Here is a 22,267-nt window from a genome sequence, read left to right as displayed (position 1 = left end):
GTATTCAAACTTCATATACATGCTACTTTCTTATCAAAAATGAATGTTTGGGAAGGCTTTCAGGTCCAAAGTTCAAAGGTCAAGTACACCTACTATTTAAATAAAAAAGGACAAAAGGTTTTCAGTCAATAATGCAATTTCAAACAGACTGATAGTGCTCAAACTCCATACACTACTTTTGTACCAGATGTGCCTGCTTTCGGTTGTTTTTCTGTTTCCAAGGTCATAGGTCAAGGTCACCTAGGTTTCCACACTTCCAATTAAAACACTGCTTTCTTGTCAAAATTAATGTAATCAAGGCCAATGTATCTATATAAATAGATTATTGCATTCAACGCCTCATTAATGGTTGTGTCATCATTTCGAGAGAAAAAACATGCATCACAGATGTCCACTTGTTTTAATTCTTCGTAATTTGCATAGAGTTTGTTTTAAAAACAGTATATTCCTTTTATTCATAATGTGATTTTTATTTCTATACAGGCCCAACCAGTAAAGTTTTGTTTAATTTACTGTTGAAGCTTAGATTTTTTTTATAAAATTTTAAAAGGGTATATTTTTATAAAAGTAGCTTTCTAGTTATGGTAAAATGAAAGATACATATTATTACTTATATGACTTTATAGACTAAGAGTTTTCTGGCATGTTTGATTATAATTCAGAAAAAAGTGGAATGTTAAGGCATGCTTTTATTCCTTTTTAAGTAATATCAAGTATGAATGATTTTATTTTGTCTTTTGTAAATTTACATGATTTTATCCTGAAGGAATATGTCTAAACTGACCCCTGTGTAAACTGGCAAACCTTACAAACCAGCCCTGTCTATTGAGAATGATGTAAGATTGACCTGTCTAATCCAAAACTCTGTTGAATACAGCACATAGGTCAGATAAACTCTCTAATCTGACACTATGCAACTTAACACAGATCAAATTAACTTTTTTATCTGACACTTATATGTGACTTAACACATAGGTGACAGATAAACTCTCTAATCTGGCACTGTGTGACTAAACATAGGTCAGATTAACTCTCTAATCTGACACTATGTGACATAACACAGGTCAGATTAACTCTCTAATCTGACACTTTGTGACTAAACAGAGGTCAGATTAACTCTCTAATCTGACACTATGCGACATAAAACATAGGTCAGATTAACTCTCTAATCTGACACTATGTGACATAACACATGGGTCAGATTAACTCTCTAATCTGACACTATGTGACATAACACATAGGTCAGATTAACTCTCTAATCTGACACTATGTGACATAACACAGGTCAGATTAACTCTCTAATCTAACACTATGTGACATAACACATAGGTCAGATTAACTCTCTAATCTAACACTATGTGACATAACACAGGTCAGATTAACTCTCTAATCTAACACTATGTGACATAACACATAGGTCAGATTAAGCAAGATATTGGAATATTCATTTTAATTTTCATTAGAAATGGGATTACAGCTTTGTGTTGGATTAGACAGAATGACAAAATACTCAGGTGTTACTATAGACAGGATGACTTCTTGAGTACTGCATTCATTAGAAATGGGACTACAGCATTGTGTTAAGTTACACAGGGTTTCACAATACTCAGGGGTCAGATAAGACAGATCTTGTTACAGTAAGATTTAATCATGTATCTTTTAAGTAATAATTTTCTTTTTATTCCGATTCAGCATGTCTGCATGTCAGCTGGTAAATTGTTGGTATATTTGACCTAAAACAGTTAAAATGCTTGTTGGCTTTTTATAATTTCAAAGAGAGAGAAAAATAAAAAATAAATTGTTTATTTTTTTAATTTAAAAAGTGTTTATATTGATCACCATCACAATATCAATTTTTTGATGACATGGTATTCTTAAAATATATAATCATAATATAACTCCTAATTTGAAATTTTATTTCAAGACATTCATCATGAAGATGTTGAATGCTGTGATTTGCAATCAACACAATTTATCTAATATGATTTTTAATTAATTTGAATTCTTTTTCCAATTGACAGCTTATTTTACCGGATTTTTTTATATTTCCAAAACTGTGTCCTTGGGCTCACATATTGAGAGCAGATATTAGTGAAAATAGTTTGTGAAGACAGTTTCAAAGTCATTTTTCCCACTTACCTCAGTAAGGTGGTGTGGAAAGTGAAATATTTTTTCTTTCGCTCATAACTGTCGCCCAAGGATGATGGAGGAGTTGTTGGTTCATTGAACTAGAGTTGCTTCCCTTGTTTGAAATTTGCAGCATTCTTTTTTATACCTAAGCTTTTATTATGAGCCATTTTTTGTTTGCAGCAAAAATACACAATGCTCTGATTTCTCAACTAAATAATTTAGAAATTAAGTTTTTTTTGTCCAGGTATTTAAATACACATTGTGCTCCTCAAATTTTTTTAATTTTGATGTGCATTTTATTTTCATTTTTTTTTAAATTATATTTTCTAAATTACTACTTTATTGAAATTTATTTCTTCCTACAAAAATGCATTTAAAGTCACAGATTTTAAATAAGTACAAGTTTTCAATCAGTACCTCCTTTTCGAGCAATTTTGTAAGTGTTTACTAACCCTTTCACCACTGTAGACCATAATGTACTCATTTAGATAAATGCATGGTTGAGTCAACTAAAGGTATATAGGGGTGAAAGAGTTAAAAAGAAAGTATGTTAAAATGTAAAATGAAAAAAAAAATTTGAATTGAAGTTAGTGTGACAGAAAATCACAAGAAGACCAATTCTCAAGTCTTTTCTCTGCTATATAATCCTGTTACATTTTAAGATTATTATTTGAGAATTCAGTGCCTGCTTTACTGCTTTGGATAAGAGCAATACTAATAGCTTGTCATCAAATGCATGGGCTTTATTTATTCGTGCAATAATGACAAAATTGATTTTTTTAAAGATAAATACATACATTTTGCTTACAGTTGTATTAGAAAATGTTTTAAATTATTTTCTTGCAGACAATTTTATAAGATGCACTTTTTAGGGATATGACATGTTTAATATGTATATATATATATATATTTAATAGTAATATTTTATTTTAAAAATTGTAACTTAAACTTTTTTTGTTCCATCTTCTATACAAAATGAATTCATCCGATTGTCTACTGTAAATTCAAATGCAGTCTTAGTTATTTATGTTGCTATCATTTACCTGTTTCGTTTCTGTTGATTTTAGCGAGAAAGGGATTTCGAAATAAATTAATATATTCTAACAAAATTTTGTGATGTTTAAAAATGTCAGACAGTCTTATAGGTTAAAGCTTTAAATATAATGTATTTATTTTATTGAAACATTGATTATTTCAAAACTTCTCATCTAAATGTTTTTAATCTAAATATGATACATCAAAGTATTACGAATGGCAATTTTTATATTTATATAATACACTCCACCATAATGCAAGTTCATTATTGTTGATATATGTTGCTTATATATGATAATGATAAATGTACTACATGTATATGCTCTTTATGATTACGAAACCATCAGAAACACGTTTATTTAATCAAGTCTTTCTCTTAGATACGCCCAATTTGACAGTTGAAACAAATCCTTTCTCATTTTTACCCTTAGATACGCCCAATTTGACAGTTGGGGCGGCAACTTATAGTGTACCCATCGGCGGCAGTGCCACCCTCGGTTGTACCATCACCTCCTCCCCGGCTGCCACCTCCATCTTCTGGTCAAAGGTCACCAATGGGGCCAGTAGCACCATCTCGACGGCTGGCAACTCTAGGTACAGCGGAGGAACACTTTCCAGTCCGTCTCTGGTCATCACGAGTCTTCAAAGTTCGGACGCGGGGTCCTACAGATGTAACGCGGTGAACAGTGTGGGAACTGGTCAGAGCAGCCTGACGAGCCTCATCGCCACGTGTAAGGACGTTAAACATATCACAGCAAACTGAATAGTGTGCTAGGCCAAACCAAATAGATATCAGGTCAACCCAAAAGTATTTAGGCCAAACAAAGTAGAATATCAGGTCAAACCCGATAGCATGATTGTTTTAATCAAAAAGTCATGTAATGGACAAATCAAATACTGCATGCAAGAAAAGAAAAACCACAACAAGGCTAAACCAAATATCAATAAGGGAATATAGGGTCTGTAAGGATGTAAAACATTTACAAGACTAAACCAACTATCATGATCAGTATGATTAGTAAGAGTATAGGAAAATAAATTATCTTTTAAAAGTAAAATGATCTTTTTCTTAAAATGTTATCAATTGCTTGAAAGTTCAATGTAAAGACATTGCTGAAATTTGACTTAGATTTACATGGCAGGTGTCATCCATGGCTGAAGATGCTTATCCTTCTGGAACACCTGGTCTTATTCTTCTTGTACTACATTATGTATATCAAGGGTCTCCATGGAAATCTTTCATTTCTTTAAATTCTGCCCTAGGTTTATCAAATTTCAGTTCAAATTGTATTTTGTTCAACCTTTTGATATTTGTTACTAAACATGTTTATTTGATTATTTAGATGCCCCACAAAACACAGTTGTTTCCCCTTCTTCCCTGACGAGGGATGAAGGGCAGACAATCTCTGCTACCTGTACCTCTGACGCAAGTCCCAATCCAACATTCGCCTGGGTCAAGGTCAGCACAAACCAACAGTATGGTACCTCCAATACGCTGACCATCTCCAGCATTGACCGTGGCCACGACGGAGATTACAGGTGTACAGCCACAAATAGCCAGGGGTCAGACACAGCCACAATGACCGTCAATGTCCGATGTAAGTATTTATAAAACACTGACCATCCATTAAAGGCTATAAAGCACAGAAAATTAAAAACAATTTTAAAATACACTAACCATCTATAAAAAGCTAGAAACACAGAAAATTAAATACAATTTTAAAATACACTTATATTACCATCTATAAAAAGCTAGAAACACAGAAAATTAAACACAATTCTAAAATATGTGTAGGCACAAAAAGAATTGCATAAATATTGTAACCCCAATCCCAAAATTGTAGCCGTCCAATATCCAACATTGTATACTTCCTTTCAATTGACACAATGATTTAGTAATTTCAGGGGTGAATCTAACGCAAAGAATGAGGAAATCTTTTTTGTCTGGTTATTGAAGACTTTGTAAATCCTTTCACAACTGTGGACCACAATGGACTCATCCAGATAAAGCTATGGTAGATTCTACTTAAGTTACCTAGGGGTGAAAGGGCCAATCCTGGTATTAAGGTTAAAAAAAACACTAGAATGCATTCATGCGATATTGAAATGTTTTGCTTAGTGAATATTTTCAAGGGGAGATAACTCTAAAAAATATCCGATGACACCTGTCCTTAATTCTGTATGTTTGTTTTGTTGACCAGATCGCCCAGTGAGTACAGTGACCAGTGCCCAGGCATCCGTGGTATTGAGCTCTGGTCAGTCCCAGACCCTACAGTGTAATACCGTTTCGAATCCGTCAGTGTCATCGTACTCTTGGACAAAGGACGGAGTGTCCCTCACCAGTGCCACCAGTCAGAATTATATCGTAACCATTAGTGCGTCCTCGGACTACGGAACATATTCATGTTACGCCACCAATGCTGTCGGACAATCCAATGCTATCCCATTCGCTGTCTCATCGGGCACTACAGGAACAACAAGTAAGAAAAAATATTTTTCGAAAATTGAAAAAAATACATAACAGATCTTAAATTACAAATTTAAGGCCTCATGTCATACCAAATTTTTGAACAAGTTTGATAAATTCATTAAGTTAATGAAAAATGATATATACCAAAAAAACTTTCCAAAAAATCACCTTTATAACAAGAAAGCAATAACTTTCTTTGAAAATTGAAAACAAAGCATGTTAAGGATGTTGAATAAATTTGAATCATTTATGAGTTTAATGTAGAATAATGTAAACCAATAGATTTTCCCAAATTTCGCCTTCACTTTTAACAACTACATATATCATGTTTATTTACTAATACTGTGCTCAACTAACAAAGGTCGAAGGGTCATTTTTGGCCTCATCGGGGATTTTTAAATACATAGTTATTATATATATATTCATAAACTGGAATATATGAAGTATGCAATTATGAAATTTCAAGTTCATTCGACGACTGGTTAAGGAGATATGGCTTTACAAAGAGAGACATAAACCCAATTTTCATAACAAATGTGTGAATATCGTCTGTGGTGTGCTATTTGGTTGAAAATTGGCCATTTTGAAGGAAATTCACTTAACAGTTTTAATTTTTGAAACCCTGCGCATGCAACAAACACATTAATGTTTGACATGCTTAAGTATTGTCATACCAGTGTTCATTCGTAGAAAGGACTTTTTGTTTGTCACACGCGAAGGCTTTCATTTCTGCATGCTATCCCCCCAAAAACACTTATTTTGACTATTTCTGCACAGCAACGCAATTTCGTTGCTATGGTCAGGCATCTGCGCTGGGCATTGGAAACAATATGCAACAAGAAAGATTGCCCTAATTAACCAATATGATGTTTATAACAGAAATTGGTAAATAAATTCAAGTTGAAATGTTTTTATGAAGTCAAAAATGACCCATAATATTAATGCTCCAAGTCTTTTGCCCTCTTTATGGAGGGCAGAACAGGCAAAGGGAAAAACTGCAAAATAAAATCATGTAAACAGTATTTCACTGATGGTTATAAAGTAATAGAAAGAGAACTGTGGTAGAAATTCTTTTGATATTTGTCAAAAACTGACCCAACAGAATTTTCAGGGTCCATAGAAGACTCTGCATATCAGCCTCACCCTATGTGAGTTTTATTGAGCCCTTATAATCTTGTAATGGAAAAAAAAAGAGGTAGAAACTATAAATGTATTTATCCCAGACTGATCCTGCAGGATAAAGGGTGGTACTGACTTCCTACTGGATTATAGGGGGTCAGTAAGATCCATAGAAGATTAAGCCTATCAAACTTACCCAGAATCAGGGTTCTACTGAGCCCCTGTATAACCTTGTAGGGTCTGGCAATAACAAATTGTAAAACTGAAAAGTTATAGCAGTCATTTAAAGCAATGTATTTCTTAAAAAAATAATCTTTTGCAGTGTGTTAAAAATAGAAATGATGTGTACTTGTAATTGGACAAATAAAGATGAAATACCTAGAATTAGCTGCCCTTGTTCTTGAATAGAGAACTAATTTTTTTGGTCCCCTTTGGTTCTTTATAAACATGTTTTACTCAGAGATGTGTATATACTACATGGCTTTCTATGTCTCTGTTTTATTGCAGAGTATCTTAAACAACGTTAAGACTAACTATGAACTTAATCATTACAGGTGGACCCGCTACAGGGGCATCAACTGCAGATACCGGTCTAACATCGGGAACGATCGCAGCCATCATTCTCGCCATCCTCTTCATCCTTCTTATCCTTCTCCTTGTCATCTGCTGTTGCTGCATGAAAGGTAGGAAATATTTACCTGATTATATGAGAGTTATTTCCCTTGAATTTCATATGTTGCATGTACCCCTTAAAATGCGTTTGTTCCCTAACAGTAACTATTGTTCATACATTGCATGAGTTATTCTTATTCTAAAATTCCTGAATAACTTCCTATTTCCATATAATGTAAGAGTAGTTGTTCCTCTTAAAGTATACAAATATTATTTCCCTTAAATTCACGAGTTATTCCATTTGAACTACTTGAAATATTATCCTTAAATGTATGAGTTATTCCCCTTGAATTACTTAATTATAACCCTTAAACTTCATGTTTTACCAGGAATTACTTAATTGGTTCTCCTTAAAATTTATGAGTTATTCCTCTTGAATTACTTCACTTATTACCTTTAATATGCATGGATTATTCCCCTCAAATTTCTTCAAATATTCCCTGTAAAATTTGTGCTATTCCCCTTAAATTATTTTTGTAATTCCCCTTTAATTCCATAAATTATTCCCCTTGAAGCACATGAGTAAGTTCCCTTACAGTAGAGATGTACAATAAAAGGATGAACTTAACAAAAATCTTCCAGGTGTGTGTGGTAAGAAGGAGAAGAAGAAGAGGAAGATTGAACCGACAGTGATCAGGGAAGAACCAAAGGAGATTATCCGGACTATTGAGATACCACGCTACGTGGAGAAACCCTTCGTCTACAGGGAACCAGCGTACAGGGAACCAGCGTACAGGGAACCGGTATACAGGGAGACCTACAGGGAACCTTCCGCCGTTTCTCGCCAGGATGTGGTCATGTAAGTAGCTCACATGTAGGCAATGATAGATGTAGTACATCATACATTTAAGTAAAAATAGGTTATTCGGTGTGGAAACTTCACTTTGCCAGAATGTCATCATGTAAGTAGCTTAAAAGCAGGCAATTGTAATTTTAGGTCATCATGTATTGACATTCATTTGTAATTTTACTCATTTTGTAAGTAGCTCACATGTAGGCAATAGTAGATTTAGTACATCATAAATATACAAAAAAAATACTAGATAATTTATTGTGAAAACTGCAAACGAAAACAGTTTGATCATGTTAGTAGCTGTCACATGTAGGCAATAGTAGAATCAGTATATAATACATCTAAAACAGTAAGTGATTTTGTGCAGAAACAATCCAGGACGTGATCATGTAAGTAGCTCAAATGTAGGCAATAATAGATTCAGCACATCGTACATCAAAATTTATTAACCACCGTTTGGGGGAAAATCCTCGGATCCACGGTTTCTGGCCCCTATATCATGTAAGCAATGCATGCTCATATGTGGACATTAGAAACGTAAGAAAAAGTTACAACTTTTTTTTTGTCTCTCTTTTACAGCGCTGAGGAGAATTTCGACATTCTGAAATATCAGACCGTTCCCCCATCTGGGACCTCAATAGATGAGTAAGTATTTTTTACGAACAAAATGGTGTTTATGGATTTTATAACACTTTGAAAATTCAAATCTCAAAAATATTGGCACAATTTCAAAGGTCGAATGATCTTAAGACACCTTGAAAATTACCAATGTAAGATGAATAATAGGTTAGTGACGAAGGCCCATTGGGCCTTTTGTAAACCCTTTCACCACCGTAGACCATAATGGACTCATCCAGATCAAAGCATGGAAACGTTTACTGAAGTTACATAGTGGTGAAAGGGTTAAGGCCATATTTTCTTTAATATCATCGTGATCAGGTTCATGAAACTTTAACTGCTCCTCATAGAAATTCAGTAACTGTATTCTGTGTATTACAACAGTTCACTGGAGCATAACCACCGCCGCAGCTTTCGAGCACCAGCCAATCTCCCAGCTTTGGAGTATACTGTTGAAGCCACGACAACCGCTGATGATGAGGAACGTCGACGACGCCGGAGGAGCAAAAAGAGGAGGAGGAGGCATCGCGAGGAGGGTGAGGGAGAGGAGAGGGAACATCGCAGTACCTCTCGCCGACGACACAGGAGGAAACGTCACGAGGAGGTCGAAGGAGAACCAATAATTACGAATGGGGATGTATACTACAGAAATTACTCTAACAACGCCGACACCAGCGAACAATATTACTACAACTAGGGATGTCATTACAACTAATTACGACTAAAATTATAACTACAAACGCTGACACAGGCAAACACTGTTACTGCAACTAGAGGTGTCAGTATAGCTAACAACAACTTGATGAAATACTATTACAAAAGCTGACACCAGCAAACGATGTTTCTACAACTACAGTTGTCAGTTAAACTAATGACAACTAGAAGTATAACTACAAAAACTGACCCTCATAAACAATGCTACTACGACTTGTAATGTCTTAGCTAGCTACCAAGGCAATGAACAATACAACTACAAAAGCTGACCCTCATAAACAATGCTACTACGACTTGTAACTTAGCTAGCTACCAAGGCAATGAACAATACAACTACAAGTAAGAGTTGTCTGTGACAGCTAGCTTCCAACAACAATTTACAAAATAATTACATCTGTTGCTGCCATGTTCACCTAGCCACCCACTTTGTAGAAAATTTAATACAAAATCTACATTTTTGATTCTGCAACTTCAGGGAGAACAATTATTATAGAGGTAAGGTAAAACTATGTGGGGTTTTTTGGGGTTTTTTTTATAGATTGAAATTTCGTTTTTTTTTTTTTTTAATGGATTTGATCTTTTCTAACAAATTCTAAAATTGATTAAAAGGGGACATAACTCTATAAACAGTGACTAACAAACAGATTGTCATAAATAGTGTCTGTGTCACTATGATTTCATTAGCATACAAAATTGTGAAATGCTCTGAAACTTATTAAGTATGGATCAATAATGTTTTTATGTAACATTTTATGCAATGAATTTAATTTTTTTGATAATTTAAAAAAAAACTAAATTGAGGTCATCTATATTTTTAAATATCAGGAAATGTTATAACAAATTTATTAATTTACAAAATTGCTACTTTAGAAATAAATTTATTTAAATGAACTTACTCAGCTGGAAATACTCTTAGCACTTAAAGCATAATATTATTATTACTCGTTATAGTTGGCCAAAATAAAGTAACCGGGTTTATTCAACAACATCCTTGTGTATTGAAGAGTACAGGAGTTAAAAGCTGTATCATAATGCATGTAATTAATGTTATCACTATTGAGCTCAACAGGGTAGTGTTTACATGATATTTATGTAATGTGTGTCTGTTTATAGATTATCAAAGTGTGTATTAGGATATTCTAGTCTTATAAACCTTATTTATTGCTTTAGGTGACTGAGATTAGGAAACTTTAAAAATCATTTGTTTCAGACTATTTTGTTTTAGATATTTTATTGAGATTTTTTTTTCACAACCGCTTAAAATTTAAAATTGTTTAATGCTTGTTGTCTTCAAATGTTGATCGTGAATTTTTAATTTGACATACAAGTTATGTATGTCAATATTTGTACAGTATTACTTTTAAAAATTTGATTCTACCTTTTTAAGCTTGTATTGTTTAGGTTTTACTGAAGCGAAAATAGAACTTTCCACTTAATAAAAATTTGGACCTAAGAAAGTCTATTTACACCAGTTGAAATAGCAGCTATGATATTACAATAAATGTATATTATTATTATGTAATGTAAATTAATGTAATGTAATACGTTATGTTTGATGTACAGTGAAACTTTGTCCTCTGAAAACCATGGCATATTGGAGTGAAATTTCCTATTTTATGTTCAATCAGGAAATCTTTTCTTATTATTAGGTATTTTTATTCATAGAAAATGTGATTAAAGATTAACAACATATCACTGTTTACTTGTATATATGTAGGTATGGTTATGTCATGGTCATGTGATCAAAACTTTGACCAATCAACTTGTTCCGTCCCTTATTTTGATCTATTTTTGGATCCTAAAAAGAAATACACAGTTGTTTACAGTGGATTTTAATATATCCAGATGATGATATAGAGAGAAAAAAAATCTATTTAAGAAAAAAAAATCAGTTTGATAATCTGAATAACTTTATTTGGAGTATTAAAAAAAATCCAGCCATAAAAATAATTGTTCATGTATATGTTAATTTTCCGTCCCAAACTAATGAATTTAACAAAACCTCTAACTTAATTTTAGTACAATGTTTTTATTCTTTTTACATTAGACTGTGTTAATTTCATTTTGGACATTTGTGATTTACATCATTTTATGTCAATTTGTGATGTTATATATAATGTAATCCCAAGCGAAATGTGATATTTCTACATATCAAAATACACTTCACTCATCATTGTATTATATACACAAATATTAAAGTTATAAATTCCTTAGGTATGTATTTTATTATCAGGTTACCAAATATTTTTTATAACCAATCATACCGATATTGCTAGAAATCATTTTCAACAATGTATTTTTCATGTGTCTTAATGTCAAAATCAAATTATTAACCATTACCTTGATTATAAAACTACTTGAATTTTCAAAATTTGAAGAATATATACTAAAGTACAATATTATTGAAAATATCACTTTATAACAGTAAGTATATGTCAGAATGATAGATTGGAGTAACTTTCAATTTTTTACGACAAATTAATTTACAATTGACCGTCTCTTGAGAGGTGCTAGCCTTACATTGTACATATTAGGGATTGAACGTGTAAACAATATCGTGCTTACAGCCATGCATATGGCTTTGTGGTTAATATCAATTCAGTATTTTCTGTAACAGTGAAACCCTTAGTTTTTAGTGAATAAATGTATATATATACTAATGATTTTACTTAAGAGAATGTATTCGAGGATCTATGAATTCAAAAATGAATGTATGTATTCGTGATGAATATTCACAAAACATTTTAATATCGTTTTTCTCATGCCATAAGCCCAGGGTCCCAAATATAGTCTGTGAGTCAAAGAGTATGGGATGATTACAGTACAATAAAACAGCATATGTTGACATTTCTACTGAGCTGTATTTGACATGGGTGGGCCTATTTCCAGGCGTGGGCTTATTGCCGGATAAATACTGAACAAGATCTGCTAATTTTAGAACACTTTAATATATTTCTAATGAAACATAAATATTTACAGTAGGGCAAATGCTTATTGTGATTTTGTAATCACAGTACCTATTGTGTTAGACCATATTTAAAACCTCTTAATTTCTGAGATGCTTTCTGTTAAATTATTGTTAGCAGTAATGTGCTATGTTTTGTCAATCAAAACATAGATCGGTATACAATTAGGTATTTTAAAAATAACAATTTGTTTTCAATACATTGTCATAGTATTGTAGAGTCATAGATAGACTAAATTATCTTACAATGACACTATTTGTTCGTTTTTTAGAAGATTTTTTTTTCTCATTTATTGTGAAGTTATGATTATTCTTTTCTATTAAAATCAAATATGTAAATGAATACAGTAATTGCGTAGATTGTTTAGAACAAGTTATCCATTCTTTCTTTAAAACTTTATAATACTAGTATGTACTTGTACAGTGCTGAATTTGTTTTTATTTTGAAAATATATTAGACTGTAGACCATAATGGACTCATCCGTATCAATGCATGGTAGAGTCCACTAAAGTTACATAGGGGTGAAAGGGTTAAGTAATCAATGTTTACCATGCATTGATACGGATGAGTCTATTATGGTCTACAGTGGTGAAAGAGTTAATATATGATTGTTATTTATGAAGTCTTTTATGTTGAGCTTGACAAAATATTTGCAATGGTACCTGACAAACTATCCTTATTTTTTGTTTTTTCACTTGAGTAAATTTTCTCAATATGGAAATGTATGTAAGGAGTAAGGAGAAAGTCTTATTAAAAATTCTTTCAAGGAAAGTGAAGCCTGATATTTTGATAGTAATATTGGAGAGCGATACATGAACTCATTCTCGTACATTGTATGTACATGTGTAGACGTATTTTAACATGTTCTGTTTCATTAAGACAAAGATTCAGTGTAGCATGCTCTGTTAGGCGGAGTATTTTATACATGTAGGTCAATAATGATGTCTTGTTTATGTATAGCGAGGAAAAAATCATTTTGTATTGCATCGAATGTATTTTTATAACCTGTCATTGAAGCATTAGGTGATACATTTGTTATTAAAATTAGCAACTTAATCAATTCAAAGTGAGACATGTGTTTTCTTGTTTTTCAACATTAAGTGTCTAGTAGTTTGGGGGCACCATTTCAATTCAAAATGAGAATTAAATGCATACAAGCTAAAAATAAATATCACCAACCTTCTAACGGACTTGTCCGACATCTATAAGCAGTCTTTTTCATATAAAATATGAAAACTGCTTAGGTGCAAAAGTACAAACAAATACAGATTTCCTACCTCCCGACCGGCGCAAACGAGGCAAGCATCAGGTGTTAATTTTTCCGGCGGCGTCGTCAACACCAAGTTTTTGCGTTTAACTTGGTTTCACTGAAAGTGTTGGTGCTAGACCAACCAAACTTGGATCATAAATACATCTTAGATATTACACCTCACAGCATCTCCATAAACATTAAGTTTTTGCGTTTAAGTTAGTTTCTCTGATATGTGCATTGATGGATCCACAAAGCGGGGCACAGGCGAGACATATCAATCCGAATCGCTTGTTTTGCACTGAAGTACAAATCTTTTGCATGAACGTTTGCACATAAGTGATTTCTAAAACGGCCGCCCTTATTGTTAACCAAACATATCCAAAATTGGAGAGAGAAAAAAATCCAGATAAAATAAGACCTAAAAAAGACAGCCTGGGGATGTTTTATGGCAAGACTTGGAAAAGACAAAGGCCATTATTACTCAACTGTACTAATCTCTTGGTTCCCTGTGAGATGAATGACCAACGATCGTTTTCCATCATTGTGAACTTGACCTTTCCTGGACTTCCAAATGTGCCAAACCTCGGGCGCAGTCTACATGTGTAGCTGTTCCAGTTCTAACTGTTGTCGTTTGATTTACACATTGCAATTTCAGAAGTCAGACATCATATCCCTTGGAATTAACTGAAGTTCAAATGTGTCTTCAGGGGTGAATGAGGTAAGAGTCAAAACACATGCCAAATAAATGTATCTCTTGAAACACATGAGTCAAAACTTATTTTGCGGATTCAACATAATATATTCTATGAAATCTAGCACGAATATATTTTGTCGTCAAGGTTTCTTACACAAGGAAGTGTCCAAATCCAAAGTCCATTTGAACACCACTCGTGGGATGCGCGGCTGAACGTGACCAATCCATCTGAATCTCCTCTGTTTGATTTCCACATACAAGGCTTTGGTGTTTGAGGCGATGTTCAGTAAACATTTGGAAAAATTTAACTTTCTTCATAACGCGCATTTTTTTCTGAGCCATAAATGCACCATGACTGTTGACTAATCTTGCCTTAGCGTCTATCTTCGTTCTGTTGTGTTCGCAAGCGAGACCTTCCATCGTAGGTTACATCATCCACATAATCTATACGCTCGCAATTTACTCTGTCTAGTGCAGTCAGAATCCTGTTGAAAAACAACACATGGGTTCGGCCGCGTTGATATTCATGGCATGTCTATACAACCTCACATTCTTCTCTTGATCGTTAGAGCGGTGGGTGGACAGAAAAGAAAAGCAATATCTTTGCCGGAGTCAAGGGTCTTCATCTGAGAGGACACCTTGGTTAATTTACTGGGGTCTTCCTCATGGTTCATTTAACGGTGACAAGGAAAAGAGTTTGGGAGATAACACACCACAGTCTTATCCCAAACATCACTTGGAACCTTTTAGATTGTGTATCGTTAAACGAGTCAGCTGGTGTCGTTCTGGTGGTAGCATGTCCTTATCGTCGTGACAGTCTTAGGTGAGCATCCATATGATAGAAGTGTAATCTGAAAACTGTCACGATGCACACAAGTTATACACACCCGTTATCTCAGTTCTGTAGGTCATCCTTCTAATTAACGTCATCTTTCTAATGAACGGCATCTTTCTAATGAACGATAAAACTTACGTTTGTCAATCTGAGGGAATCGTGTTTTTGCTTGAGATTGCTTTCAAGATTTGTATAGGGTTTGACGTCCTTGAAACAGCCAAGGTCATGTAAAGACGGATGACTAGGAAATATCTACCGTTAAAGCAAGAGTATGGAGGTGATAAAGGAAAAGATATAGATCCCAAGCTATTGCAATTGGGGAAGCAGGTCGATTGTAGCTTATTGTCTCTCCGAGTAGAAGACGAAGAGGAAATCTCTGAGTAGAGGCCACAGTAGAAATCGAGGAAACAGAAGAAAATCCCTGATTATGTAGGGATTCAAAATAATCGTCTCTTGTGATATGCAGAATCGGCAATTTTCATCTTCGTCCTCTACTCAAAGATTTTCTTCTGTGTGTTCTTTACTCAAAGATTTTCTTTTGTGTGTCTTTGACATAGAGAGTGAAGTGGGATACAGTAGGCCTAGTGTTTTACCCGGACCACACTAGGCCCCATCCGGCCGAGGCCTTCCCTGGCCCGGCTCTTTCTCCTGAGGCTCACATTCCCGAACCTCGAATCCCGACTCTCCACTCTACATCCCCACTCCTAACTCTGGACACCCTATGAAATTCTCCCCAAGTACCTTTAACAATCTATACAAAATTAACAATATTCATGAGTAGGTACCATCTATTTTTACATAAGTAATGAGGTACGTGCAGCAATTTTAAGCTGACTTTTCCCTTCCAAAACAACAATATTAGATGTACCATATGGCAATGACAGTTACCCCTGTCTGATTTGGGGAGTTCACACTCTCGTTCCTATCTCTTTGTCATCTATGACGGACCTTGTCGCCACTAGATGGATAGCCCTATAGCACTATCTACATTCCAACAGTCCCCTGTCAATCAATGCACGGTGTTACCTAAATCGTTAGATTTGACCTCGACAGATGTACTTTTGACCAAACACTGCTCTCTATTGATACAGAACCCACTACCTTACATGTTATAAGATGGTTCCAAACTTTGTCATTCATTACCCAAGGAGGCAAATACACCAACACACCCTGCCTCCATCACATATACACACGTTATAGGATACATATCCACGCATGCATTATACACAGGGAGGCACGTCCTTAATCAAATTACCTTAGCTGTAAATAGGATATACTAAACTCTATAAACATGTATATAAAAGCTCATCGGGTTTTAACCCCAAACATTTCTGTCATTAAAATGTAGATCACCACTGGTCTCTGTATAAAAAAAAACCAATGTCTTCAGATACCTTATGTTCTATAATTAGTGGATAAACTTGACATTGCCAGGGATACTCTGATAAAAGAATACGATACATTACGAACAGGATAATACTGTAAAAACCCCATTACCAGCGCTGGTTTTGTTCCATATCTTTGTCAATCATGAATCTTACAGTTTCCACATTGCATATAATTGATTTTAAAATTAGATCATCAGCATCAGAATATTTACATTTCGCTTTTCAAATCAGATTTTGAGAAGACTTCACCACTGGTCTCGGCACGAGGCTGACGTCAACCTCATGAATATACAACATGTGGCTCTATGACAGCGAAAAAAATGGAAATATGGTGTGTTTTTTGAGGAAATGCTGATCCTCTCCGCGGAAGGAGAGTACCTTTTAACTTCATAAAGAAGGTTTTTAAAAGAAAATTATTCATCTTTCCAACGGTACTAAACATTTTTCGTACAACAACTAGAAATGTGGTTTTTGATGCAATAAAGTTAAGTGTGGTCGATTTTTTGACATCGAGAGCTTTCCTGCCCTCTCGTATATATAAACATTGAGAGTGGCATTTTTACCGAAAGTCGATCTAAACCTCTAAAACAGGTAAATTTTCTCTGAACACCTTAGTTTAGGTCAAAATATAGCTGTAACAATTTCTATTTTTACACTCCAAATACTATTGTTGATTTAGGCTTATTTAGCTTATTTACATTAAGTTTTGTATTTCATCTCCACTTTTTTCATACAATATCTGAAATATTATGGTTTTCTTGTCAGAGATGATGTAACAAAGCTTAAGCCACGCCAGGAAAACAGAGTTCAATATATAGTCACAGTGTTCGGCGGTGGTAGCGGGATCCTTACACTACTTCAGGATCTCCATGTGAAAAACTCGAACAGATTGTCAACTTTGTAAGTTATATTTAAATTACGTAAATTGGGTAGTACGATATATTCAATAGAGATAAGCGGTCGTTATACAAGGACCCACGTGGTTTTAAATCGTAACTGTAGTAAAGTAACGGAAATGTTGATAGCAAGAACGCCAAGGTTTGTCCCAATAAGAGTTCCTAAAAGCTTGAGTTACTGTTTACAATAAAAGACATAAAATAAACATTTATTGGAATATATTAAAACCTGCTAATTCCACCACCTCATTTCACAGACCACGTGTTAAGAGACCACTTTTAATGTTCCCAAATATATTGATTTCATTAGGAACTGAACCTGTAATAAGAGACCACCTGTGTTAAGAGACCACTTTTAATGTTCCTAAATATAGCGAGTTCATTAAGAACCGAACCTTTACTAAGAGACCACCTGTGTTAAGAGACCACTTTTAATGTTCCCAAATATATTGATTTCATTAGGAACTGAACCTGTTTTAAGAGACCACCTGTGTTAAGAGACCACTTTTAATGTTCCCAAATATAGCGAGTTCATTGGGAACCGAACCTTTACTAAGAGAACGCCTGTGTTAAGAGACCACTTTTAATGTTCCCAAATATAGCGAGTTCATTAGGAACTGAACCTGTAATAAGGAGAACGACTGCGTTAAGAGACTCCGGTTTTTTTTGTAATTAATACCTTCAACACTCGAACACATTTACCACATAACGCTTTGTAGAATTTGAAAATCACTTCTAATTCGAATTTAAAGATCAGAGGAAATAAAATATAATAACGAGCTGTAAAATATGAAAAGGTTCTTCCTTGAACAGCTATTAAATAAATATATCTGGAGTAGATCTAGACGTTAATGTGGTAGGTTTAACAACTTCGGGGTTTATACTCGTCAGTACTATCGTAGCAAGGGTCTGTTTGTTACAGAGCATATTTATTCACTCCAGACGCACATAACGTGTGTAACAGGAGACCAATCTTAAGATAATTTTAGAATACCAGTACGGTCAGTGTTATTTTATCATATGACATGATATTAGTGTAATTTGTAGCTGAAAAAAAAGCATCTTGCATAGTATCCTCAATACTCCAGGGGTTACGCTTACTTTCGCTCCCTATGCCACGCGGCTAGCTATTTGATTGGTGTCGAGTAAAAAAAAAGACCAATCGCTAGGCTGATACCTTTTATATATCTTTTGAAGATTACAGAGGAGCGAAAAATCCTGACTTCAAAGTCAGTCAATTTTACCGTTACGCGACCGCGAGCTTCTTTTGATGTTCTTCAAAGGATCAAACTAGTCTTTTCCACGAAGATGGTGCACACTGAGCCTTCGTTTGTTTGTTTGTTTGATTTTGTTTAACGTCCTATTAACAGCTAAGGTCATTTAAGGACGGCCTCCCCTGTGTGCAAGATGCATGCGTGTAGTGTATGTGTGTGTATTTTGGGAGGCTGCGATATGTTCGTGTTTGTCTTCTTGTAATAGCGCGGAACTGATGCCGACTTTATAGTGCTACCTCACTGAAACATACTGCCGAAGACACCCAGCAGGACGCCCCACCCGGTCACATTATACTGACAACGGGCGAACCAGTCGTCCCACTCCTTATTTGCAGAGCGTTAAGCAGGAGTAGAAACTGCCATTTTTAAAGACTTTGGTATGTCTCGGCCAGGGGACAGAACCCAAAGCCTTCCTCACAGGGGCGAACGCTCAACAAATGGCCAAAAGTGAGGCATTGTCAAGGGAGACATTAGGAAAAATAAAGTTATTTAGAAAGGAGAGAAGAGATAAGGTCCCAAATTTAGTCGCCTCTTACGATCATGCAATTGGGGGCAGCAAGTACAATTCTTACGCCCTACCTGCAGGGCAGCTGAGCCTTCGATTTTGCTATGTTATATTCCAGGGGTGCAGAGAGCGTGAGTGTGCTCATGAGAGCTCCATATCGATAAAACTATAGCAAAATATGAACGAAAGAACGATTTACATGGAGATAATGTTTTTAAGTTTAAATTTATTAGAATATGTATATGTAAGTTAATGTTTTGAAGACAGGAAATTTATATATTTTCCTTTCATGTAGTTCACTCCAAAGCTTACAATGTACCCAATCGGGAATCGTCGACACTTTCCGTAAACGTGAAAAGGCCTAGTTTGCATCGTGTGCTGTCAGCTTGACAATATAATTTTAAAAAGTAATATCCGAAAATCATACAAAGAAGAACATAAATATATAAAGCACGCTTGTTAGAATATCAAACAATGTTTAGGACAAAAGTAATAAAACAAGTTATTTCGAAAAGGTTGAGTTACTAAGATTGTGTAATATACCTCAGAAATGGCCATGAAGCTGTACGACCAGTTCGGTTCGAGCGTATTTTTACCGTAAAATATAATCATTTCGCCCCGAATTGAGCCTGATATGGTCTCTAGTGTTTGTGACCGTACATGTTATTGGAGTTTGTATTACAAGTAGCAGCATCGCTCATGTTCAACAGCAGTGCCTAAAATGGAGAAAGGCGAAGGAGGAAGGGGGTGGGGCGGAGTGCTGTCTATCAAAGAATCTGCGGTGTAAATAATTTGCTTGTATTGTTATTATGTATTTATGCAGGCTAAATCTAAGATTAATTCTTTGGTAAAAGTTTGCACCCAAATTAGATGTTAAACGAGCGTTTTCAAAGAAAACATAGATTTATGTCTATGTTTAACAATTAAATGATTCGTGTAAACAATATCATTGACAATATTCTGGCCATGTACTTTCTATCACAGGGACTTGAAAATCAGAAACGGGGTAAATGTTTGAACCTAGCCTGGTGCATAGTGAGTATTGTAAGAACGCTTTTAAAACTCGGAACAAAACCACCCTAGATGATACCTACATATGTCTAATTAATATTCCCTACTCACCAGGATAGGCCAAACATACAACCTGTAACTAATTAGCATGTCCCTGTGTTTTTTCTAGGAACCATACCATAGGAAGTTAATCGTTCAAAATAACAGACTATTTTACAGTGAATGTTGTGTGGATATCCTTGTCAGTGACAGAGCTGTATGAATTATTAACTGTTTCACATTGTACGTGGTAAAACCTATGGACGAGATCATGCATACCAATCCACTGTAAAGAGACGTGAAACCTACGCAGTATATATATTAGCTTTTAACTACGTCACCATTTTTCTCACATATGTAACAGGAAAGGAAAACTGCACGATCAGACCAGGAATTGAACCCGATATTTCCAAACTGTAGACGGCGTACGTTTTACCAAAAGAGCTGTCTGGTCGCCGACGATCAACCCAGTCCAGTTCCGCTACATTCCTCCCTCCTTTTCCAAGTTTTCGCCCCTGAAGACAACACCTATACAGCCCAGGTTGGATATACCAATGCCAAGCGCACGCCCAGTACTTAAAAACAAGGGATGGTCACAGGCACTATTGAAACAAGAGAGGAAAAATGCATAGCCAGACCGGGATTCGAACCCGGGACCTCCGAACTCTAGACGGACACTCTTACCAAACGAGTTACCAGGTCGCCGACGATTGACCCAGTCCAGTTCCGGTACAGCGGATACTTAATATGATGTTATTGACAAAGACTTTGAACTATGCTTAGCTTGTACAATTTAAAGCTTACCTGGTGATTACATCAAAATCCAATCTATGTAGTTCTATAATATAAGCTAGCAGGTATTGTGTCACAGATCGAAGTCCTAACAATTGAAATTAATTGTTCACACAAACCATCGTCTCAAGTACCTAATCGATCTCTGTGAATATTCATGCGAGCACATTTAACATTTTTTTTTTTACAAAAGCTAAACAAATATGCAAACTTAAAAATAGATTTTTAAAGTCCTATTACAAATTATATTTAAAGGTAATTGCATTGTAAGACATTGTCGGATCTATACGACTTCAGCCTAAAGCCTTATAAGTTCAATGAAAGCTAACAAGTTATTTTTTAAGAAAAAAACCAAAGTTTAAGGTTTTGAAATATCAAGGTCGAGGTCATGAAATACAAATGTCAATATCAAGTTTGTGCAAAGGTCAAGCAAGGTTAGCGTGATGAAAGTGTCAACGTCAGTGTTATGGAATAATATTTACCAAGGTCAGTGTCGTCAAATACCAAGGTCAGTGTCGTCAAATACCAAGGTCACCGTCGTCAAATACCAAGGTCAGTGTCGTCAAATACCAAGGTCAATGTCATAGAAATATAAAGGTTAAGGTCATGAAACGTTTAAGGTCAACACCAAGGATAGGTGTTTCCCCGATGGTTTGTGAAGATTTTTTGTAAATTGTATGGAACGCACGTTACTGCATTAAAACATTTTTCGTGAAAACTAAATGCATTTATTTATTAGATAACACTGCCAAATGGCATTAGATCTTATTCCGTGATAACACACTATGAAATCGGCCAATCGACATTATTTCGAGTAGTTGTGGGAACTATTTCAATAACACACAAAGGAAGTAAATTTCTTCAAGCTTGAGCAATATCAATTTGATACGTTAAAAGATTCTTTGTTCAAATAATAGTGATACTGGTAAACAAATATAGACAAATACAGGGAAAGTTAAGAACTTCTGTACAACTTAAAATTATCGACTGCAAAGCGTACTATTAAGTCGGTGTGATAGAATTGAATGAGTCCGGTGGATAGGACCACAGGGACCTCATAATTT

The 22,267-nt window shown here is 34.9% G+C and overlaps 1 protein-coding gene across 1 annotated transcript in view; it reads left to right on the top strand.

Moving 5' to 3' along the window:
* LOC110461058 (hemicentin-1-like) overlaps window positions 1-10,346 on the top strand; it is a 92,037-nt gene extending 81,691 nt beyond the window's left edge. Inside the window, exons 35-41 of the mRNA XM_021514336.1 lie at window positions 3,597-3,896; window positions 4,509-4,763; window positions 5,367-5,645; window positions 7,309-7,437; window positions 8,009-8,225; window positions 8,799-8,864; window positions 9,222-10,346. Of these exons, the coding sequence (XP_021370011.1) occupies window positions 3,597-3,896; window positions 4,509-4,763; window positions 5,367-5,645; window positions 7,309-7,437; window positions 8,009-8,225; window positions 8,799-8,864; window positions 9,222-9,534 (1,559 nt within the window). The 3' untranslated portion in view covers window positions 9,535-10,346. The remainder of the gene's footprint in view (window positions 1-3,596; window positions 3,897-4,508; window positions 4,764-5,366; window positions 5,646-7,308; window positions 7,438-8,008; window positions 8,226-8,798; window positions 8,865-9,221) is intronic.
* The last annotated feature ends 11,921 nt before the right edge of the window (window positions 10,347-22,267 follow it).

Source organism: Mizuhopecten yessoensis, unplaced genomic scaffold (genome assembly GCF_002113885.1).
Source record: "Mizuhopecten yessoensis strain PY_sf001 unplaced genomic scaffold, ASM211388v2 scaffold10553, whole genome shotgun sequence".
Lineage (NCBI taxonomy): Eukaryota > Metazoa > Mollusca > Bivalvia > Pectinida > Pectinidae > Mizuhopecten > Mizuhopecten yessoensis.
Note: the sequence above shows the minus strand (reverse complement) of the source record. Positions and strands in the feature narration are given on the sequence as shown.